Source organism: Bemisia tabaci, chromosome 2 (genome assembly GCF_918797505.1).
Source record: "Bemisia tabaci chromosome 2, PGI_BMITA_v3".
Taxonomy (NCBI): Eukaryota; Metazoa; Arthropoda; class Insecta; order Hemiptera; family Aleyrodidae; genus Bemisia; species Bemisia tabaci.
In genome coordinates, this window is record NC_092794.1 from 76,958,358 (window position 1) to 76,976,544 (window position 18,187).

The 18,187-nt window shown below is 42.9% G+C and overlaps 1 protein-coding gene across 4 annotated transcripts in view; it reads left to right on the forward strand.

Annotated features, from left to right (window-relative positions):
• LOC109037048 (uncharacterized) overlaps positions 1–18,187 on the forward strand; it is a 258,003-nt gene that overhangs the window by 137,427 nt on the left and 102,389 nt on the right. For all 4 annotated transcript variants that reach the window (XM_019051543.2, XM_019051541.2, XM_019051542.2 and 1 more), the window contains exon 3: positions 860–1,063. In XM_019051543.2, coding sequence (XP_018907088.1) covers positions 872–1,063 — 192 coding nt within the window. In that variant the 5' untranslated portion in view covers positions 860–871. The remainder of the gene's footprint in view (positions 1–859; positions 1,064–18,187) is intronic.

The following is an 18,187-nucleotide window of genomic DNA, read 5'->3' on the forward strand; positions in this document are numbered from 1 at the left end:
AGTGTAATGGACGTTTACTGCTTGATTCGCATGTGACTCGGCCGCCATTTTTGAAGTATTTAGCATTTCAAAATTGTGAAAGAGTCAATTTTCCGGGCCAGAAACCACAAGGGCACTAAGTCTCACGCGAATTCATCAGTAAACGTCCGTAATACCAAGTTCTCGCCATTTTGAAGTTATTCAGAATTTAAATTATCCAATGAAATATTTTTTTCGTGCCGAAGTACCCCCGGACGCCAAGCTTCATGCAACTTCACCGATAAGCAGTCTAAATATCTATTTGAGCCCGGTCTGAGTTGCCATTTTGACTGCCGCCATTTTGAAAATGACTAAATTTTCCAAAAAATTAATGCCAGAATAGCTTCTCTCGTTCCAAGAAACCTCAGGATATCGCCCGGTCCGTCGGCAAAGACGGAGATGCCAAATTTTCGTTATCTTCAACTTTGACCGGCCGCCATTTTGTGAAAAATCGACATACAACCTGCGGATTGCGACAAAATTTTTCTTTTTTATTATCGTTTGAATGAAGGGTCCCAAAAAGGGGGTTGTCATTTGGAAAGAAGTTGCGTCGACCTCCCTTGGAGGGGGGCACCACCATCCAAAATTTTGGGGAGGACCAAAAAGTTGCAACTTTAGATCTAGGAACATCTCCGAAGTTTCAAATTGCGGTGTCAACAAGGAAAAAGTCACAGAAGTGGAAAGCTGACTTTCGGACAACCCGGTACAGGTGCTTGGCCATTTTATTTCCTTGTTTAAATGTTTTTTTGAGAGATGAAAATCAAACTCAGCTACAAAGGATCAGGGACATGTTATACGAGGACAGAAATGACAGTTATCCTTTTTTCTTTTTCTTTTGCAGATCGCCCTCACAATGTGCCAAGATATAATTACGACGGAAGTAACCGGTAGTGGATCAGGTCCAACCGAATTATATCCAGTATTTAGCAGTAGTCCAGAAGCCGTAGTAGCAGAAGAAACGCTTCAAGATGGCAGAGGAAATCCTGTGATAGTTCCTAATGATACTCGAGATGCATTAGCTCACGATAGTAGTGACCAAAATTCAGTGAGTACAATTTTAGTTTCATCATATTTTTAGGTACTTGGACATGAGCAATCTCTCCATTCCTTTTTGTGACTCTGCAAAACTTGTTCCTCTTGCAGCCAGCATTCATTGTAACCTCTCGTACCACCAAAACAAGCGATGGTAGGAAGAACCGGGAAGCTCAAAAATACGATCCTGATCAGGGTGTTCATTTTTCAAGACAAACTGGAATGATTTGGTAAAGAGTGCTTTTTGCCACAGATTTTCAACTTCAATGCTATATTACGATGAAAACTGTGTTCCATATTCAAGTTTGTTGTTGAATGCTAAGTTTTCCTAGCCAATACTATGTAAGGACACTGTCTTTCCAGTGTTGTCAGCTTTCCGTTCTCATCATTAAGTCGCTGCAGCTCTAGCCACTAGTGATACTACTGCTAGAGTTTGTCTCTAATTAGCTAATCCATTAGGTACTCTGCATCCGCAACGTTGCAATTCCATATTTTTGCCTCTTTTTGAGACAATCATAAACCTCAGGACTAGAACGATAAGATCTAGAACCCCACTTACAGAACTGAATTAGCCTCCCTTCTTCTTTTTCTATCATAACTCAACAAAGTCCAGTTACTTCTTCATTATAGTGTGTTCAATGGCTCATTTGAAGGGGGAAACCTTAAAATGGGAAAAAATTTGGAAATTTTTCATGTAACCTATTTGGTTGTGCATAGATTGTGCGGGTTGCATACACTTGTCTCTGAAAACTGTGAAATATTTCAAGACATTGTGTTTACGCAAACTGATTGCAGTAGACGCACGGGTCGTAGGACGGTAAGTTGGAATTTTTTACCCAATGTTGGGTATTTAACTTTAATTTTAAGTCATTTTTGTAATATTTTTCTTATTAGCATAAGTCATCGAATGTTGTGTCGTTGCCCCCTTTTTTTCTCGTAGCACTCTTTCTAAAAGGAAAGAATGGACCTTTCTCTTTATCTTTCAACTGAAATGAATAGCCTCCTGCACGCTTCCCCTTGCATGGATCACATGTCGCTATCCTTCTCGCTCCTCTCTCACGTATGTATGTGTCTATCTCTCTCTAATCTTCAACCCTCGGCTCTGCATTTCTTCTCGCTCTCACTACCTCATCCAACGTTGCTCTCTCTCTCTCTCTCTTCACCACCCCCGCTTGTCTTGAGGACTCCACTGCGCATGTGCGGCGCGAGATGCGGTGCATCCCTTGGAGTAAAATCAGTTGAGAGAGCCGCGTTAGTCCTCGTCAGCTCTTCGCTCCGAATCAACCTCACGCTCTTGCGACTCCGTCAAATGCGGAAAACTTTCTCGTGAGGTCTATCTCTTGAGGCAACGATACAAACATCGCAGATTGTTTGTATTCCTCAAAATAAACTTCAACTTCACCTGCATATCGATTGGTTCACTATCATTTTATCAAGTACGTTTCACCTGGGATGACCTCAGCACAGAAGGCTTCGCAATACGACTTGTCGTGTTGACTTCTGGGCTGTCTCCCTGATTTTTGCTCTCTTATACGGTACGAGTGGCATCTTCGTGTTGACACTCGTGCTGTTGAGAAATCTACTTAGTTTTTTAATAAGTTGGTCCCTCGGTAAACATCGAGAATTCGGCGACGGATTCCTCTCTTTACCCAACGTGCGTTAAAAATTAGCATACTTAAAGCTGAAAATCTCAATACAGAGGAAAAAAGCTCATACGAGCCCATTTTTTCCTCAAAGAGTTCCTCTGTTTGGTGCAACACTAGTAACGACCATTCCGACGGACGACCTCTCCGAGCAGCAGGAAATTCAGGAGGCTGCGCTGCACTATGAGGATTGACCCAATAAGGCCGGAACACGTCTGCAGTTGCCTTCCTGAATGGTCGTCACTAGTGTCGCACCAAACAGCGTATCTCTTTGAATGAAAATTGTGCTTTAAGCACTTTCCCTCTTTGATGGGATTTTCAGCTTCATGCTGATTTTTAACGCACGTTGGCTAAAAAATTCCAACACACCTAATGACATTGTGTTTCACAAAGTATTTCAATGAGGCTCCAAATCTTTCCCAAATTGTTTTCCTTCCAAGACACTCCCCTGGCCAGCATAACGGGAGCCCGGTTGGTTTTCCCCAATTTGATAGGAGGGCTCTTGGCCCACAGGAGTCCCCCTCGATCTCACCAAACACAAGGCTGCCCTTTAACGAAAGTGTCAAAATGTCACAATGTTTTGTGTAAGGATTATCTTTTTCAGAGTGACAATATCCACGACAAAATGACGATTTGGTTTCAGCGACTTTCGTTCTTTGTTGAGTCTTGGTGATTCGTTTTGTCATTGTCGGCTATCGCCTCAGATCAGATGTACGGCCTTCGGCGAAATGGTACCGTTTATCAGCGCTTTGAACCATTCTTTCGACAATTAAAACCGTTTGCTGAGTGTCGGGCATCTTCCGTTGCGTCAAAACAGAGCTCCTCCAAGCGACTCCGCAATTAAAATATGCCCGCCTTCACTGTCGGCCTGACAATGTGTTCGTCAGAAAGTCACCACTTTCATGTGGAGTAGGTACCTTCAGCTCCAAACTGTCCCGATCGATTCAAGATGTGGACACTGGACTCTCCTTAAACCAGAAGAAGATCTCTAGCGGCAGTGTCCTACATCATATCATCATTTTCATTAATGTAAGAGTGGAAGGATTTCACCTTTTAGTCTATTCCAACTTTTCTATTTCACTCGAGTGGAAGTGTCCCTTCCCCGCCTCTTTTCCCCACCCACCTTGTATTCGAGTCCGGTAAGGTTGCCAGATAGTGCAATAAATGTGAATATTTTACATGGGCTCAAACTGGGAAAGAGCTGAAAAAGCAACTTATCTAGCATCAGTAGAGTCTCGGGGGGACGAGAGGCTGCCTTCCTGAGAAAACCTATGATTTAGCCGGAAATGTCATGAAAACAAATTGATTCCGTTTGAAGCATCAAATGTATTCTAGGGAAAGCTTTTTTAATATAATAATTGTAAATGGACACAGATGTTACAAAAGAGGAAAAAATGAATGGTTAGGAAATGAAATGAGGATAAAATTATCGGTGCAAATCAAAGAAAATAAAACAAAAAAAAATCAGAGAAATTTACATGTAATGAAACTACAATGGATATCGCGTATAACGACCGACGTCGGTTATAGTGACATATCGGTCATAGCGACGGAGTTTCCGCGGAATTTAGGGTCCTGTTATCGGTTACAGCGGCTTTGTTTTGGTGTTGCTTGATTGATAAACGCACCGCAAAAGGATTTTTTATAATGTGGAAAAGAGGGAACTAGTAAGAATTTAAATACCTGGAATAAATGGCACAACTCGGCTCTTGCAAACTCATTAAATTCGGTCCATAATTCCATGCAAATGGCGTACATAAATACTCAAGTCAAACAGAAGAAAATTACGGACTATTTTTCAAATTAACTCATTTTTGGTTTTTTCATTGGGTCTTTTCCCGAAAACAATTTTAACTTTAAAGTGTGTAAAGTTTTTTGATAAAAAATATAAAAGGTTTCAAACAAAATTTATACAAAAATATTGTTTAAAAAAATTAATGAATACTTAAATTAAAATTTGGTGTATCTACAAACTTTTAATTTTTTCGAAGTTTATAATAATAAGGGTGAAAGCTAGTCGATTATTTTATATTAAAAATGTAAAAGAAAACACAAGATAGATAAGAGAAGTTACAGCAGTGCAAGTATTGAGAGCCATATTTCAATGACGCATCTCCCACTCATGAATTTCCAGCGACGGTAAAAAAGTGCGTAAAAATTCAAATGTCGGTTGTTACGACTGTCGGCTATATCCACTGTATAAGAGAAAAACACAAGTAGGCTTATAGCAATTCAGATCTCGAACAATCCTTTCGTTGAGTAGTTTTTAGACTCCCACGCCAACGATGATCTTCTTATGAAGTAAATATGAACTTTTGCTACTTCAGCGAGTCAAATCGCGGGGAGAGATCCACGGTTGTCACTTTCCTCCCCCCGATAGACTGAAGTCCTAGTCAAATGCGTTTTTAAAGAAATGATCGATCCCCATTATTGCTTTTTCTCCATCCTATATATTAAAATGCAAAGTTCCGAATCTTGGGGCATTAACTTTGAGAGAACCACCGGACCGATTTGCGTGATCTTTTTTTTAAATGAAAGCCCCTGAGCTGTAGATTTGCAGGCTGTGATCGTTTTTTCGATTTTCTCAAATTTTCTCTCATAATTTTCTTAAATTTTCTTCGATGCATTAAAACGGAGGTCCGAATCTTTGGACGTTAACTTTGAGAGAACCACCGGACCGATTTGCATGATTTTTGTTTTAAATGAAAGTCTGTGATCTGTAGATTTGCAGGCTGTAATCGTTTTTTCGATTTTCTCAAATTGTCTTACTTTTATCGACGAGTGAAGTTTAGCTGGGCTCAAATTTTCTCCCATTTATTCAGACTAACGTCCGCATTTTGGGATATTAACTTTGAGAGAACCACCGGACCGATTTGCATGGGGTTTTTTTAAATGAAAGCTTCTGATCTGTAAATTTGCAGGCTGTAATTGTTTTTTCGATTTTCTCAAATTTTCTTACTTTTATCGACGAGTAAAGTTCAGCTGTTTCGAGCGGTCATCCGGCCGCTACCTGCTTGCCAGTCCCTAGATACCCCCCCCCCCCCTCTAGGGTCTCAGCCACCCGTTTCACCACTTTCTTTCGGCTATCTCCGTTTTCTTTCGTCTAGCTTTCCTCCCACCAACCTCAAAGAAGGAGGTTTGGGTCGCATCGTCGTTCGTCAGTTCGTCATTCGCCACCCACATTCCGTCGCCATCCCTCGGCTGCTCCGCTTCACAGCCTCTTGATATCCTGGCATCTTATTCTTTGCGGCTTGACTGACCCTGACTTATTAACTGTAGTATTGCATATTGCTAACAACACGTATCGTTACAGACATTTTATTCATCATTATTAAACAGATTCAACTAATTGCTCCGATTCCAATTAAGCCACTGCACCACCATTGCTAGCTGTGGAGGGCGCCCGTAGGGCGCCCGGAGCAGCTAGTATATTTATGAATGTGCAAATTATGGCACGCTCCGGTAGCAAGGTTCTGTGACAAAATCATTTTTGTCTTGAGGGTCTCCAAACTGGATACATCATCGATCAAACGTCCAACTATTTAGAAAAATGGCTGGTGGAGCGAGCTAAACGTCACTCGCGCAGCGAGTGACCGGGGGTCTAGGGGGCACATGGCGCGCCCCCTGGCCCACCGTGACGGACGCGCGAAGCGCGCCCAGAACGGCTAGTATTTATGTAAACATTGATCAAAATTGTTCAAGTGGAATGTTTACATTTTAAATTTATTGTAAATAAAGAATATAAAATACTTAATGTAAATAAAATGTTCATTAGATATACGTAAGATGCAGAACCTAAAAAGAAGGCGACGGAAGTGAAAATGTTAGGAAGAAAAAAAAAACCATTAACTGTCAAAAATCAAACCGAGTATGTTTCGATTCCACTAAAAGACGCATTATGCTCTCACCCCATCTTCATGATCGAAGAGAGCCGTGAGTGATGTTACCATCCGTCCCAAGCAAAAAATCCGAGTCCCCCAGTACCTATAACCGAGTGCAAAACCTCCGCTCCGGCCCGCCAAACAGAAAATTCCGCTTTCTGTCAGAAAAAATCGGGAAAGGAAAATTTCGGGACACCGATATTTTCTGGAACCACATTTTTGTGACTTGCTACTCAGTGCCGCGCCCCATGTTAATTCATACATTCAGAAGAGGATAAATTAAAAAGGACTAAAGTACCTCTATAGACCTCTATAGAGGGCCATTCGTATCTTTTTACTACAGAAAAATTGTTCCGCTTTTTGATTGGTCAACGAGTTTTTAGGCTTCATGATGCTCTTACGCCCGTAAATAAACAAACAAGATGGCGACTCACCGTCGCATTGATAAGAAGCTAAAATGTGACAAAAAGTTCAATTATACGGCAGTAACAATTTAAACTAGCATATCTACAATAACACATGAAAAACATATGAAAACACTGTTAAATCGCCATTCGCATTTATCTCATGAGAATGTAAGATGCGCATAACCTCGAACTCGCTTGCTGATTACAGCCATCTTGATTCTGTTTGTTTACGGCTGTAAGAACATCGTGTCAGCCTATTTTATCGCGACCAATGAAAAACCGGCACAGAAATGGCCTTACTCTGTCTAAAGGTACTCTAAAAAGGACTATCTGCGTCTTTTCATTATTGTATTCTTATGTTTTTTATTTGAGAATTTCATTAATTTTATTTTTTATTTGAGCATCGCATACAGTTTACGTAAAACTTTAATTTAGGGGTGAAAGTATCAACTAATTATAAAGTACCTTCTCTAGGAAGGTCGATCCTACATCACTCTCGGAGGACAGAGTTTGTTCTATAAAACTCACATTAGTTTTTATTTCGCTAGGTATCTTCTCTCTGTTTTTTTTTTTTCCTACCAATAAGCATCAGTTCCACTGATGGATTTAAATTTTTGATATAAATTATTGACGAACCTCTCACAATAAAATGTCAGGCCGGATTGCACGGAAAGAAAAACCTCGTGTGAAATATAAAAATGAAATTTATATTGAACGAAAAACGAACGTACAAAAAATGTGATAGCACAGCTAAACCCTTACTATAATAGAATAATCTAGATGGGCGGGCACATTGAGAGTGAGTTTTCAGAGAGTGCTCACTAGAGCGCAGCACCTAACGGAAAATGATCTCCCCGTATTGGCTAACGACTAACATGAAAGTCTTCGTAGAGAAACCATATTAAACACCAGCAGTTTTTATGTGCAAGATTCTGAAACCTAAATGACCTCCAAGAGAGCAATAAGAGGATGAAAAGTCTCCGATCATTACTATATGCTTCCTGACCACCTAAATTTTCATGTTTTCTCAAAGTTCATTCTAGCGTTTCACTGGGCCGTTTTCCATAATTTTTGCGGTCAAGATCAGTGACGGTGACAGTCCCTCGATGAGCCCGCTCCATTCGATTTTGGAAATTTAACTCATGGGGACCCGCGAAGCAGACCTCTGAGGGCGCGAAGTGTTCGGGGGGGGGGGGGTGGTGAAAGGGTGAGGAAACGAGCGAGAATTTGGAGCAAGAGAACTCAAATTTGATTGGCATTGATTGAAGAGGGGCCTGATCCGCTCCGTCGAATTGTTTGATAGCTCTTCATCGGCAGCGGCCATCGACAAGCATGAGTGAGTTGAGTTGTGTTGCAATATTTCTTTACTGCAGCTGCCGAGTCTAGTCGCGAATTCCAAGATTTCCATTTAGCTCGAATGGAAATACTTAATTCACCTTCATGATGTATAAAAGTCTTGAGTCTAGAGATTGAGTATTGTATATTTTAGCCCGATGGATCCCATCGTTCTCGACGGTACGTATCTTTTGTGCCTTGATAGGGAATAAAGCAGTAAAGCTGAAATTTTAGAAATCGAGTTTCTTTCAAAATGTGTTCAATTTCTTTGAAATAAAATCAATGAGAAACCTTGAACAGACAATGAGAAAACTTAATTCGGCTTATTTGTACAGTAACGACACCTTTAAGAGAGTCGTAAGTGCGCAAAAATGGACGTTGTTTCAGAAAAAAACAGCCGTATGGATTATTCTGCCGTCAGAGGGCCTCAGCTGGGGTCAGCTGTCCTCTTCAGTATAAGGGCGCCCTTCTGTGTCAATCTTGAACCATAAAGTTTACTTGTTGTGTGTCCAAACGAGGGTGCGAGAGCATATGGAAGATAGCACTTACGGCTGTCTCGCCTAACACTCTTCTACTAAGAAGCAAGTAAATCCTTTTTTTATAGTTGAAGGTAAAAATGGTCGATTTTTAAAACCCCCGAAGTATTTTTATGAGTCGCGTGGTTCGTAGTTGACAATTCAACGAATGACAGAAGATTTGTCAAGATGATTCTTCAGCTATGGTGCCGAAAAAATTCACCAGGTTGCGTTGCTAAAATCTGGCTCCGAAATAAGTGGTTTTTTTCAACACATTACTGTCTTCCGTTCTGTTCAATTTCGCCAAAAGTAAAAAAAGAAAAAAAAATTAGCAGAACGTTCTGAGCGTTCTGAATTGGTTCGTCCCTTCTAGTTGTTTAATGCTCTAAGTAAGGAAATTATGATTAGTGTATTTGTTTTTTACCTGTGTAACTAGTATAGGCAATTTTTTTTGTAACTTCTGCGGAAGTGGGTATGATCACTACAGTGGCGTGCGGTCCGGATAAGCAAAGCAATCACTGCTCGCCCAAAGATTTCAGAAGAAATAAGAAAATTACACCTATTACATGTTTTACAGTTTGATATTATTGATAAAAGGTATTAAGTAAGTAAATTGCATTAAAAAAAGAAAGAAAGAGAGACAGACATACGTATAAAGGTGCAAAAGTAGGGAAGCGGCAAAGCGGATGGAGGTGGCGCAGTGCGCTGCGTGGCCTAAGCACGGACTCATGGCTCTGGAGAATCGCTTGCGATGGGTTGAGCGGAGAGCCACTGCACTGCTTGACGGCGGAATCAAGGCGGGCGGGGAGGACGGTACGTTCCGAGTTCGAGTGCTTCACTGCGTGATCGCAGCTCGCTTCTCTTCGCCCTTCACTGCAGCGCGCTGCTTTTGCCTCCGATGCGCTATCTTGTTCCCTCTTTCCGTCGCGGTAGCGATTGCTCTCTCCGGAGCAAGTGCACTCCATTTCTATATTATATTCCTCACTTGGATCTAATTGGTGATTAATAAGACGATTCTCAATCATGTTTTAAACCCAGAAAGATGTTTCTTAGGAAATTTAAATAACCCAAAAAATTCTAAACGCTGATGAATAAATACTAGAAATACCTCAAATTAGTGGCAAAATCGGGAATTAAGAGCATGGAGCCGTCCACCAATGCTCAAGAACATTCGAAACAAGTTGAGTACTTAAAGGAAATCATAAGTAAGAGAGAAAAAAATAAAACCACAGTTTTTCAAGACGCTCCATCGGATTTCATCCGAAAAAAGAGTAAATAGAGGGTTGCGAGGATCTAAATTTAAAAAATTAATTTTTTTTAATAAAAAAATTTAGGGAGGCTCCCTGAGAAGGGGAAAGAGGCTACGTTAACCCCCCCCCCCCCCCGATGACGAACGCGAGAGCTTGCCTTGTCACTAAATCCATCCTCACGCCTCTGGCATGATGTTATCGTGTATCCAAAATGTTTGATCCACCCTCGACACGGAGTCGAATTGGATGAGTTGGAGCTTTAGCCTCAGGGTCATCGAGCGACAAAATGTATTATTTCGTGTTTTTATTCGTGGATCAATAATTGCAACCCTCTCTTTTGGGTTTAAAAAGTAAACAAAATCCCTCGTCAAATTAGGTGTGGCCCCGATCATTGATAATGATGTAGCATCGAAGTTTAATAAAAATGCTTAATTTCAAAGCATAAGCTCGAAACGATAATGCAGGGAAAGACCTACCTTGCGGAGAGGGTCAGAGGTGGAAGGGGAAAGGTGGGGTGTTATAAGAGGATTGTTGAATCTCAGGTTACTTGCAGGCTGAAATTTTAAATTATTAGACAGAGCAATCAACAAAGAAGACATAGGGAAAATGGAGGGATTCTACTGCGCGCGATAGGTCAGCCCGCGCTCTCTACTTAGGGCTACTAATTTACTAATGGGGGCCTAGGAAGCGTGCCATAGAGGGCTAGGGGCGTCTTGGGGTTGGTCCGCGTAGCGGCCAGGGAGCGTAGGCCTCTAGTACATTCTAAGATGTGAAAATACAATGTTCAAATGATGAACTGACTAATCACCGATGAAAGGAATGAACAAACCTAATACGAAGAAGAAGAATACACAAACATTATGAATTTGATGCAAAAATGAGGTTCATTTGAAGGGCTTGGATCTTTTTCGTGGAATAATCATAAGAAAAAAACAGAAAAAAATTCATAAAAAATAATTAGCATCATAATGTTTACAAGGTGACTTACAAGTTTCTGTGATAGATCGATTGAAAAACAAAATAATCAGTTATAAAAATTAGATACCTCGGCGAGGATAGGACCCCCAAACCTTCGGCGCCGAAGATGAGTGCGCTACCACTAGTCTGATCGGATGTCTTGTCTCAGGGACCACTCAGATCGTGTTAAAAGATGCGTGCACAAAAGGGTAAACTTGAGCGCGTCGCTGACGCGAAAAAACGGCAGCTTTAAAGATTCATAATTAAAAAACGGCTAGAAATTGGAGAAAAACAAAAAAAGCGGGTTCTTACATTTCCTTATTCTAACTCCCCCGATCTGAGAAGGGCAATCGGTAGCTTCCCCTTGTTAGCTTTTTAACTTTCAAGTACATCCGTTCTGGTTCACCCTCTGTCTGTCACCATATTGCGGGAGGAAATTTTTTTGGGTCGCAATCAGTGGCGAAGCGTGAATCATCGGATAGCGACATTTTCCCAATTAAGGGGCTTGGAAGACGAGGCGCAAAAGGCAGTCATTATATTATTTCGAAAAAAGAGTTTAAACCTCTGGATTTTACTCGGAGCTCTAGAATGCTCCAAATACTTTCAAAATACTTACGTACAAGTCTTTGTCTCACACCTTTATGAACGTCTCCTGGAATTTTCAGATCAGTTGAGCCAAATTAAGGCCAGCAGTTGGACTTAAAGCGTCGCACTTATTCCGCGTCCCGTCTAAACGGAAAATGCACTCATCCCAATCACTGTTTTCTCCGCTTCGAATGACTTCCAGGCAAAATCGCTTTGTATTCTGATAGACCTTACCTTCAAATACCAAGAAACACGCACAACTCAAATTTGATTAAAGACATGCTTCTGAGCTCACGATTTTATTTTCGTTTCCAACCTTCCGTTTTCAACACGGAAAAACACGAAATGGTCCGGATTTCTGCTTCCCCTTCGCCTTTTCTTCCTGTTTTTATCTACTGTGCTTTCGGTGAGGTCCAGCCATTTTCTTGTGTCTCATCCGTTGTAATACAAGCATAACGAGCTATGGCACGCAGCTGAGGCGGCTGGGCTCTAATCTCTTGTCTCGAATTTCTAAAACTGCACTTATGCGCTTTGTCTTCCAAGCCCCTCAATTGACGTTTGATGGGGAAAATACGCTTTATATCTCTTGGTGAACGTGTCAACGGTGTATCATCGCAGAGTTGACCGGACGTTGATGGTCCATCGACCGAGAATCGGAGCGGTGGCGCGCGGCGTGGCGTCCGTGTGCGGATGCAATGGGAGACGTGGACAGTTCGGCGCGGCGCGCGGCGCTGCGGTGCGAATACCAAGCACCATACCATGGCATTAAGTACCGATAGTCGATAGAATCTGCTCTGGCCTCGACGTGACGTGGCGCACACTGGAGCCGATGTCCGATTTAGCTCCTCAAAACTCTATCAAGTTACTCTGTTCAAAACCTCGTGTTCAAGTTCTCGATTCTTATCCAGCTCGACTAATATTTTTTTTCATTTTTCTCAAACTTTTAATGGATTTCAAAATGTCAGAGGCCCCAAAACTCGAGGGACCAGGAGGAAAGTGGGGATGCCGGCGAAAATAATCCATTTTGGATCTTTTCAAACAGCTATGGGGAGGTGTAAGAAGGGGGAGGGGCGTCTAGGTAACAAGAGTGTTGTAGGTCATAATTTTGAATAGAGTCCCTTTATACTTAGTTAAGACAATGTGAATCCATTTCTGATTGGTTCCCGTATTTTAGGCCTCCACACTGTCACAAACGGGAATAAAGATTACATTTTCACCAATTGCAAAGATTATAATCTGGAATGGACCGGGGAATTACGCGTTCGGCAAGGAACAAACGGAATGAGAGAAGGAACGGAGAAAGGAATTTGAGAATGGGCCGATCAAGGTTACGAAAAACATTCAATTTGTGTATTTAATCTCTATTCCCGATTGTGACTCCATGAGGGGGGGAGGGGGGGTCGTCTTAACTCTCAGTATAAAAGGACTCTAATTTTGAATGATAAGAGAAGGAAAAGTTCGGGTGTTAATTTGTAGTATTACAATGAGAAAATAGTCGCACAGTATTTTAAAAAGTCCCGCTACCTTCCTCTCCGCTGAGCTGACGTCACTTCCGCCAATCGGTGGAGGCAGCGGTGACGCCGGCTGCTGAGAGGAAGGCGGCCGCCATGACGGATAAGTCTAGTGAAGCTCATCGGAAGAGCACCCCGCGTTCCGCGTCTCCGGTAAGAAAATGTAAGTTAAAAGTTTGTTTTTGAAAGCCCTGGCCTTCGGCCAAGGTACGTTAACCCTTTCCGTTTCTGTTTTAAGTGAAGTTGTAGGCATCAGCAGGCCCTTAATATCCGAAATTACGTGTTCTTAGTGTTTTCACCGTTCCCAGCTTCACCCTGCTTGGTTTTGCTGCTTCCCTTCTTTCTTTTTGTTCATCTTGTCTCGTGTTCGGGTTACGGTCTAAACGCCGTAACACATCAAATTTTTCGTACGTTGCCAGACCTTAAAATTTTGGGAAAAGGCGTTTATCCTATAATGAGGAATGAAGTATTGAAAATTGGTCAGAATCCATGAGGGGGGAAATTTTGCCGGTTTTGCATACACCCCTTTCAATTTTCAGCCACCATTTTGTCCGTCATCTTATTTTTGGGGCCTTGGCATCCAAATCCCCCTCACGGCTGTCGAGACTGCAGGCCGCTCAAAACCTAGGGCTGCAGAGCAACAGGCTGAACGCAGGACCCTCTTAGCGTTCGGACCCGGCCCCAGCAGCGACCGTGGCTTGATGAGTCGAGCCACGACGGTCTAGGACTCTTAGGAGTCCTGGGCCGAAGGCCCGAATACGGTTCAAGCAGAACGGTTCCGACTCCGTCCTGTCGTTTGGATATGAGTCAAGGATTGCAGCCCTCTGCGAACCGACCGGGGGTCGAGTCAGGACTGGTTTGCAGGACGGGCCACCCGGCGACACCTCTCACTCAGCCGGCGGCGTCAACCACCGGCCGGGACAGGGACCAAGCCCGCTGGAGTCTCGAACTCCGAGGAGTGTTCGCAAAGGGAGCACGTATCGGAACTGACTGCCGGACGCGCGCCTCAGACGCGCGCGCTATTCTGACTTACGAGTGCTCGGCGGCGGGCGGACCCGGTGACGCGGGCCGCTGTCTTTGCCGGGGCAACGACTCGGGGACTTACAAACCGCAAAGTACTGAAGCGGGTCGACCAGCACCGACCCGCTCATAGAGTCCCGAGTCTGACACACGGAGCGAGCCTGTCGGCGGGCGGAACACGCCTCACGGCGCACCGCTGACGAGCCGAGGCTCTCAGCCTGGGGCCCCACCGCGCACGACTTGTTCAAACCCCACTAGAACTCGGCCCTGGGCTCGGACCTCGTCGCCGAGGGGTAGCGAGTGCTGCTCGCCGATCGTGGTAGACGCCGACTCTCCTCCGAAGCCGTCGGGCGGGTCTCCGGTGTTTATGCCGGTTGACTCGTTGGTGGGTGATTTCGCCCGCCGCATAGGTCCTTGGTTGGGGGTGGTCGTTAGCGTTTCGCGACAGTTCACCGCGGACATTTCACCGCGCGACAGTTCACCGCGGACATTTCACCGCGCGACCTCACACCGCTCCGACCTTACACCGCCACTTTATTTCACCGCCACAATGCCAGGCAGTGCAGAAAGGAGAATGGGAAAGGGAGTAAACAAAGGTGGAACCAACAACTCTGTAGAAGGGTCCCACAACGTATTTAATTCAGTTTTAGGTGCCAAACATCCGACTGTGTGGAAGGTCATAAACGCTTTCAAGAAAGAAGAAAAAGTGATCAGATTAAGGTTCGAGGACATCCTTGCCGGCAGACAACCGTATCAGCAAAAGGAAAATTATCTAAAATTGACAGATCGATTGAAAGAAGTCTGCGAAGATTTTGCGAACAGGGGTACCCTCGAATTTTTGAGGGGAGTGGCTCACAACCTGCAGTTTTACTCCTAAAAATATCTATCAGATGTAGAATCAGCAAGCAGCGTTAATGTTTTAATCAAAGCATTTCGTCTCGGAAATATGAAGTGTTATTTTTCTTATCAATTTCGTAGTTTAAAAGTTTATTCGAAGCGGTGCTTCACAAATATTTTAACCAAAGCATTTCGTCTCGGAAATATGAAGTGTTATTTTTCTTATCAATTTCGTAGTTTAAAAGTCAATTCGAAGCGGTGCTTCACAAATATTTTAAACACGCCCAATATACAACTTTTTCATGTATTGGCCAGTCCTAAGCCAGGATAAGTGTGAAGGAAATACGAGGGGGGACCCAAAAAAAACCGGAATTTTGCTGTGACTTGGCAACAATGGAAAATATTCCTGTTCCACCGCTAGGAGGTGTAACTAGGAGCTATGAAGAGTCACTAGATCAAATTTCAACATCGTAGCACATTTTTTTCCATTTTGGCGAGACTTGGCTTCAGGGGTGTTTGGCGACTTCGTAGTTTTTGAAGATGGGTCAATTTCAGTAACAACACTTAGAGCTCAAATTTTTCTCTCTTGCTCGATAAAAATACGGCTTTCTCCGTTAATATTTTAAAGTACTGCTTCTGAAGGATAAGCCTTATCAAAAAGTTTAGTGTAAGTACGGTTTTTCTGTTTCAAAATGGTCTGTATCGCCCGAAACCCCCGTACGGCTCTAAACCGCTATCGCCATCGGCTAGAACCGATGAAAACATGAAATAAATCGCGTTTTTGTGAATGAACATGGTTAAATATCGTTTTGTCTACTAGCAGATATCACTTGGATGTAATACGGAAATATTCAGAACATTGCTGTGAAAAATTTTGGCATAAAACGCGTTGTTGCCGAATTGATCCCCTATTTTGCGCGCTAGCCGGTGACGGCCACCTGGCGTTCAGCCTACGTTCGAACAATAAATCACACTTTAAAACGAAGAAAAACATTTTTTCACATATGTTATAGGTAAATCATGTTCCCGGCAACATTCACTCCAAAAATTGTCAGAGTTTAGCCACACATAGCCTATGAAAATCACCTATCTTCAAAAACTACGAAGTCGCCAAACACCCCTGAAGCCAAGTCTCGCCAAAATGGAAAGAAAATGTGCTGCGATGTTGAAATTTGGCCTAGTGACTCCTCATAGCTCCTAGTTACACCTCCTAGCGGTGGAATAGGAATATTTTCTATTGTTGCCAAGTTACAGAAAAATTCCGGTTTTTTTTGGGTCCCCCCTCGTATTTGTGAAAATATTATATGCGGAATCCCCTTAAAAGTCGTGGAGCGGTGAAAAATCGTGGCGGTGAAAAGTCGTGGCGGAGAAAAGTCGCGGCGGTGAAATGTCCGCGGTGAATTGTCGCGCGGTGAAATGCCCGCGGTGAACTGTCGTACATTCGTCGTTAGGGGACACCGCTAAACGGGCCACATGAGCTTTGTCAAGGTGAAGATCACCCCCTTGGCGCTAGGAACAGCGGTCGCTGAGGCCTGCAGAACGTCAAGCCACGCAAATCTAAATCGGAGAGTCCACCAAAGATTCTCTCATTCTGGGGACCGACATGAAGAGATTAAATCATGGTGTCAACTTGCATCACGAACGTGCAAACGGGACGTAATTTTCGAAAGCATGCCCCTCTAACTATGTAATAAATCTCCTATTCCCGTCATTTTTGAGCATTTCCAGCCGGTTTTCATTTCCGTATAGATCCGTGATAATCGATGCACGTTGGTAAGAGTTTAGGAGTCGAAAGTATACATATACCTTAAGGTTGAAGTAGAGAAAGAATATACGAAATTGCAGTGACTATTCATACAATTCATCGGTTGCCGTGTGAAAAATCGTCTTTTTTAGCGTCAATTTTGAGCATTTTCGGTCGGTTTCCGGTTTCCATTAGGCCGTTCATCCGTCGGTGAATGTACGAAAGTGAGTTGATTGTCAGATTTTATACATCTTAAGGTTGAATCGGGAAAAATATATCGACAATTGAGGCGTTTGTTTTCGAGATATTTGGAGATACATGTAAAAAATCATTTTTTGTCACCAATTTTTGACCTTTCTTGGCCTATTTGAATTTGTTTGGGCCCTTAAACGTCCAATAAACATTTTGAAAAGTATGTCAACCAAAAGTATATATCCTTAGCTTGACGTTGAAAAGAAAAATCAAATATTGGAGCTACTATTTTTGGATAATTCAGTTTGAACACTGAGTGGCCAAAAAAGTAGTAAATTTTGAAAAACCCTAAATTAAGTACGGCCCTTTTAATCATTCTTAGCTCAATTTCGATGGAACATTTAGAATCTACATAACACGTTGGTCTAGAAACACTCTTTATAAGTATTATGGATCGATACAGAGTCTCGCTACGGAGAGTCAAAGAGAGGAAAGTCGAGAAAATGAGAATCGGTAAAACGGGCTTTTTTGAAAATCGCTGAAATACGCCCTATCTTCGGGGGGGGGGGGAGGGGATTTGATATCTCAAGAACGGGGCGTAGGATGGGAAAACGCTTCAAACTAGCCTCTTAGAATGGTGTAAAGGCCCCGTATACCGATTTTCAGCCAAATCGAAGGGGGTCGGGTCTGGTTGAGTTGACGTTGAATGACTCATAAGAGGTTTGCGGGGTCCTTTTCATGGTCATTTATGCGAATGAAACCACATAGGTCAAGGATAATGGTCGGCACGTGACGTCCGATATTTTTTGGATAGGTACTGAGAGCTCCATAAATGGCCTAAGCTGGCTGAGCCAATCACAGGTGGAGCTTTCAGTGGCCATACTCTGTCCTCTAAAGGTACTCTACTCATGCATGGGTGGGGAAAGAGTGGTGCCTGATATATGCCCAGAGACAAGAGACCCTCCACTAGTATCTTGGTCATTGTGGAAGCTTTTACTTTTGGGACTTCAGCATTCGACTGTTGACTTACCTACATGGTTGATGTTCAACAACGTGTTGGCAGTCTCGTTTTGCAAACAAGCCGAAAATGGCCGAAGTTTGGGAAACTTGTTTGGCTCATGACGTCATCCGAAGCTCATCATCGACCATATAGGTAAGTCAACAGCCGAAACTAGGGTGATGATTGTTGCTCCCTAAGAATTGTCCATAAGGAATTGTTGAAACCCCGAAAATAAAAGCTTCTACTAGGGCTGTTCTATC